Source organism: Cucurbita maxima, unplaced genomic scaffold, assembly GCF_002738345.1.
Source record: "Cucurbita maxima cultivar Rimu unplaced genomic scaffold, Cmax_1.0 Cma_Scf00006, whole genome shotgun sequence".
NCBI classification, from domain to species: domain Eukaryota; kingdom Viridiplantae; phylum Streptophyta; class Magnoliopsida; order Cucurbitales; family Cucurbitaceae; genus Cucurbita; species Cucurbita maxima.
This window is the reverse complement of record NW_019272022.1, coordinates 5,802,399-5,808,398: the sequence shown is the minus strand read 5'-3', so window position 1 is coordinate 5,808,398 and position 6,000 is coordinate 5,802,399. Positions and strand designations below refer to the sequence as shown.

Here is a 6,000-nt window from a genome sequence, read left to right as displayed (position 1 = left end):
TTTTTTTTTTTTTTTTTTTTTTTCTTTGCCACAAAGATTCCAAGCAATATTTTCGAGAATCGTTCCCGAAAACGATGTTTTTGTCATTATCACACAATACTTTCTCTATTTCACCTTTTTTTTTTTTTTTTTTTCCTTTTTTACACAAAATAAATAAATATATTAATCAATTATTATCCTCTTTTTCTATAATTTATTTTGATTACTTTGTTTAACGGAATATTTCGCTAAATCTTCTTATCAAACTATGTTATTAATTGAGTTTTAAGTGGATGGGCCCCACTTAACAATTTTCCTTTTATTATTGGCCTTTCACAACCTTCTTATTCAATAACTATACTGACTCAACTCAGGTGTCGAATAACGAAATTGTAAGTCTCGAACCCGTAGGATCATAGTGAAAATCCATAGTTGAGGATCTCTATATTAGTATGTGTAACAGTTCAAGATCATTGCTAGCAGATATTGTCATTTTTAAATTTTCCCTTAAGAGCTTCCTCTCAAGATTTTAAAATGCGCAACAAGTTTCCACATTCTTATAATAAAAGTTTCATTCCCTTCTGCAATCGATGTGGGGTTTCATAAATGTGTAGAAATGAATCATTTCTTTTACAAGTGCATGGAAACTTCTATTTAGATACGCGTTTTAAAATCTTAAGAAAGAGTCAAAAAAATGACAGTATCTACTAATAGTAGATTTGAGATGTTATAAATGGTATAAGAGATAGATATTAGGTGGTGTGCAAGTGGCAACGAGGACGTTGGGCTCTTAAGGAAAGTGGATGGTGAGATTCCATACTAGTTGGAGAGTGAAATGAAATATTAGTTACGTGAGTGTAAAACCTGTTGATTGAATTTGAGGAATAAGGAAGGGAATGGAAAGGAACTAAAAATGACATCCCAAATAGTCCAATTATTATGTCGGTGGAGACCAATAAAACTCACAACTATTGTTCTTACCATAAACAAAGGCAAATCCAATGAAGTGGAGACTTTGAACATACATTTGGAACCCAGATTGGGAGCCATAATCGGTTGATATTAAACAGATTTTGGGAGTGACAGGCAAAGAGGATGAAGGTGCAACTAGCATTAATTTTCTTTTTTCTTTTTTAATCGTACTTGGAAAAATGATGTGAAGAACATGTAAAATGTAAAATTTACAGTAATTGAAACAAAACATGTTTCATAATTATATTAAATAACACAAATATTCTTTTTTGCTTTATTCTCCAAACCCACCAAACAAAGTTTGAAAAGTTCGAAGCAATCCGATGCTTTTCCGACACCAAAACCAACACAAAGAATCAGCTGGCGTCCATTTTAATCCACATTTCTGCAGTATTGTGTGAACTGAAATTTGGTGGCCACCGTGGCAACCACCGGCTTCGGCGGCCGCCGACGATTCTACCAAATACGAAATGGGTCCAATGGCTTACGTTGATTAATGCCTGTTGGGTAGTGACAGAGGAAGCCGTGCAGCTTTTGTACACAGCATGTCCAAAGTTCAAACGTTGAAATATGTTTTGATTGCTTTCACATGTGCAGCTCCTCCTCATTCAACCCAGTTTTTGAATTTAAATCAAGGGTTAAGACAGTCGGTGAGAACGTGACATGTGTTGGATTTGACTATAACCGAAATATGTCGAAACAAACAACTGGAGTTTGAAATTACATTCAACCACATAGCGTCAGAATCCACACATATACAAAAGTCAAAACTTGGGTTGCCGTCAGCTTGCACGTGAAATTTTGTCCATGCCAAGCCAAATGAAGTAAGAGACTAGTGAAAAAAAGAGAAGCTTTTGGCGTAGAAGAACCCACTGTCCCCCAAATCGACACACTATACCAATCTTTTGAGAAGTTGAAATATTGGAAGGAGGCAGCAGAGTCAAATAATCACACGTTCTTGGGTTTGAATCACCGTCTTAAGCAAGCCTTCACAATCCACAATCAACCGATCTCCTCCCCTTATATATGTCCCAAATTCTCCTACTGAAACTCACAAACTTAGGTGCTCAATGGCAATGGAATTGAGGGGCACAGCATCAGCCAGACGTCTCTGTTTCGTTGTGGGTGTTCTGTTAATGGTGGTTTGGACGCAATTTGCAAGTGTTGAAGGAAGGGTTCTAAAAGGAGTTGCAGATAAAGCGGTGGTGGAGCCAATTGGAATGGTAGCTTATATGGCTACACTTGATTCCTTAAGTGGCAGTAGTCGCAGTGCATTTAGCAGCTTGAGCTTCGTGTTGTCGTCTGGGCCTAGCAAAAAAGGTCCCGGACATTGACCGTGATCTTCAATGTTTGTTCTTCATTGTTGTGTGTATAATTCTGCACAAAAATTCCAACTTTTGTATCAGTGTTATGGAGGGAGAATTTGTATCTTCATTTATTCCAATAACATAGTTTCATTATGAAGTTGGGCTCTACTTTTTTCTGCTTTTCTTGTCACGAAATGGTGTCCCATACTATCCTCAAGTCTCTAGCCTCGTTTGAGAAGACGGTTTTTAAAAAAAAGAGATTTTTGAGAAAAAATTTGTAAGCAAAGTTGATAGAAAAATTAAAAGAGCTATAAGCCAACAAAGAAACATTATCGCTAAAATAGCATATAACTCATAATTGACGCCAAGTCACATCCTCCTATAATGCATTTTGAGGCATTTCAGGTCTACGAAGGATAAGCATGATTACGCCGAAACGTCATACACTTACTAAATACAAAAAAGAAGCTATACACAATAAAAGCGATAAAAGAAAGCAATAAAGTGATACAAAGTAATGAGTTCGACATGTAACGGGCATGCAGTCATGGAGCAACACGCCTTGGACAAGCATGATCGTGACATAGAACATCTTGAAGGCTTGAGATAGCAATGTTTATTAGGAAATATTAGGCAAGAATAGGTCCAAGCTTTAGATTTGCCCATACGAACCAAGATCACGTCCAAAAGATAGCAATCCTAAAGATAAGATGAATGAGAAAGATTTAAAGGAAATGAAAGTTATGAACGGTTCTAATAAGGTGTGCCTTCTTTTCTACTAGCTGAACCATAGAACTTGTAGGATGACTGGTATTGGTGTATGGACATAATTCTCACGACAAAAATTTAAAGAACTAACTTTTATTTCCAAAATATGACAGAATTTTACATTCATTTTCAACATTCATACCAGGATACATGCTAACACACAGCATATTAGCAAGCTTAGATACAACATAATACCCAATTAAGCACACAATCAGACATCTCTCCGAATGGTCGGTAGAGATTATGATATTGACCCTTGCGAGATTAAAAACAATAACACGAACACGCATAATGGTTATTAGAAATAAAATCAAAGCTGTGATAGTAAATGAGTGATGGGAGCACGAGGTTTGAACATAGCTACCAAAGGGCTGGATTTGGGCATGGTGAGTCCAATTCCAGGAGTCAAGTCTACTTCCTTGTTGTCGAGTCTCTCCCACTCAAAGCACTGAATCAGAGTGGCCAGCGCCAACCCCACCACTCTGTGCGCAAGGCCAGCCCCTGGACACGCCCTTCTCCCCATCCCAAATGGCAACAATTTACTTACTTCCACACTCTCGCCCTCTTTAAACCTCTCTGGTCGGAAGCTATTGGGATCTTCCCACACTTTTGGGTCTCGATGGATGGCCCATGCATTCACCACTAACATGGTTCCTATCGGAACGTCAAACCCTCCAATTGTGCAGTCTTCAGATGATTCTCGTGGAACCAATATTGGAAGCGCTGGAAATAGGCGATAGGTCTCGTTGATTATGCCTTGAAGATAGTGTAGCTGGTTAAGATCCATCTCCTCTACCAGCCGTTCGTCCCCAACATGCTCGTTTATCTCAGTCCATGCTTTCTTCATCGCGGTCGGATGGTTGAGGAGTAGCGACAACGCCCACTCTAGTGTTCCCGCTGTTGTGTCAGTTCCCGCAGCCAGAAGAGTCTAAACCATTCATTTATTTACATAGGTTAGAAATTACGAGACTCAAGGATGGTATAATATTATACATTTAAAGTGTTAACTCTCATGATTTTGCTTTTAACTCCTCAAAATGCCTCGTAACAATGGAGATATATTCCTTACTAGTAAATCCATTATTAGCGGAGGTGGGACTCTTCTCCCAACAATCCTCTCCTCGAACTAAGTGCATAACGAGGCCTATGTACCCCTCGAACAATCCCTCCTTAATTGAAGTCTAACTCCTTTTCTGGAGTCCTAAAACAAAGTACACACTTTGTTCGACGCTTGAGAGTCATTGTTTACTACACTTTCAAGACTCACAACTTCTTTGTTCAACCTTTGAGAATTCCATTGACATAGCTAAGTTAAGAGCATGACTCTGATATCATGTTAAGAATCACGGTGTGATTCCACATTAGTTGAAGAGGGGAATGAAACATTCTTAAGAACGTGGAAACCTCCTATTAGTAAACTCGTTTTAAAACTTTGTGGGGAAGCTCAAAAGGGAAAACTCATATATGCTAGACACCTGAGTAGTGTGCCAGCAAGGACACTGAGCTTTGTTAGGAGTGGATTATGAGACCCCACATTAGTGGGAGAAAAATGAAGCATTTTGTATAAGGGAGTGGATATCTTTCCGTAGTAGACATGCTTTAAAATCTTAAAAGAAACCTAGAGAGAAAAACCAAGAAAAAACAATATTTGATAGTGGTGGGTTTGAGTTGTTACAATTACTAATCTAACCAATGGAATAATATTGTCCATTTTGAGCATTAGCTCTCGAGACTTTGATTTTGGTTTCTACAAAAGTCCTCGTACGAATAGAGACGTATTCCTTACCTCTAAATTCATTATCAACCCCTTATCTAATAGATGTAGGACTCCGTTCCCAACAATTTTAACAACATAATCATCATAAATTTACGTGGAGATTTATAATTTTGCTTACCAAGAATTGGCCCTTGATGATATGGTCCTTGTAATATTCAGGTTCCATTTGTTGCATGGACAGCAGACTATCAATCATGGTCTTTCGTTCATTGTGATCAGCTTTCTTGTTCCGACGTTCATCAATCAAACTTTGTGCAAAAGCATCGCCATCCACCCTCACTTTTGCCAACTTCTTCCTGAATCCTTGATAATCCACCAATTTCAAAACCGACAAGAAGTCAGCTGGATACGATGCTCCGCTCAGTAGAGGAACTTGCTTCATTGTGTTCTTCAACTCCCTCGCCTCCTCACTATCATCCACGGCTTCATCTCCAAAGTAACGCTTCCCAACCATCAACATCAGCGCAATATTGAAAGACAGCTCCGTCAATTTGGACCTTATCTCCACTCGGACATTATTTTTGCCCGTAATTCGGTATAAACTTTTGAGCCATAATTTAACCTCCTGTTGTCGGATGTTAATTAATGCGTTGAGACGGTGCGTGGAGAGTAGCTCAGTGGTAGCTATGCGGCGCATGATGCGCCAGTGCTGGCCGTATGCAGTAGCACCAACGGCAGTGTAGTCATAATTGAGAATCTTCCCGGAAATCATACGAGGGCGGCTGGCAAATATGATGTCGTTTTTGGAAAAGCACTCCTGGGCGGCGGCGGGGGAGGAAACAACCACCACGGGGCGGAAACCGAGTGACAGCGACAGGATTGGACCGTACTTTTGCGAGAGATCTTGCAGCATTTGGTGGAATGGCTCTTTTAGAAGATGGAGGTGGCCGATTACTGGAAGGGAAGGTGGACCGGGTGGGAGATTTTTGTGGTCCGCTTTTCTGAATTTGAAAATCATCAGGAGAGCTAAAACGAGGATCAACAATAGGACCTCAAAATTAGAGAACAACAACAACGTCTCTTCCATGGTTGAATGCATTATGTTCAAAGTTCGGGTGGTGCGATGGATACCGTACCCATTGCATGCTTTTATAGACGGGAGTGATGGTAGCAACACCATCACATTTTTTTTTAAATATTCATTATATTTTTTTTTAATTATTTGATTGCTTAATTACTACCTCTTAATCGATTTAT

General features: G+C 39.2%; 1 protein-coding gene across 1 annotated transcript; it reads right to left on the bottom strand.

Moving 5' to 3' along the window:
* Window positions 1-3,115: 3,115 nt before the first annotated feature.
* On the bottom strand, window positions 3,116-5,876 carry LOC111481120 (isoflavone 3'-hydroxylase-like). The gene is made up of 2 exons (XM_023126460.1): window positions 4,922-5,876; window positions 3,116-3,954 (listed from the first exon to the last, which is right to left on the bottom strand). The coding sequence occupies exons 1-2, from the start codon at window positions 5,840-5,842 to the stop codon at window positions 3,337-3,339; spliced, it is 1,539 nt and encodes a 512-aa protein (XP_022982228.1). The 5' UTR covers window positions 5,843-5,876; the 3' UTR covers window positions 3,116-3,336.
* Between the last annotated feature and the right edge of the window lie 124 nt (window positions 5,877-6,000).

Excerpts from the sequence above, each read along its gene's own strand:
- LOC111481120 (XM_023126460.1), bottom strand. The coding sequence starts at position 5,842 with ATGCATTCAACCATGGAAGAGACGTTGTTGTTGTTCTCTAATTTTGAG. Across the intron at positions 3,955-4,921 it reads TCATCAAGGGCCAATTCTTG|ACTCTTCTGGCTGCGGGAAC; the intron begins GTAAGCAAAATT and ends TGAATGGTTTAG.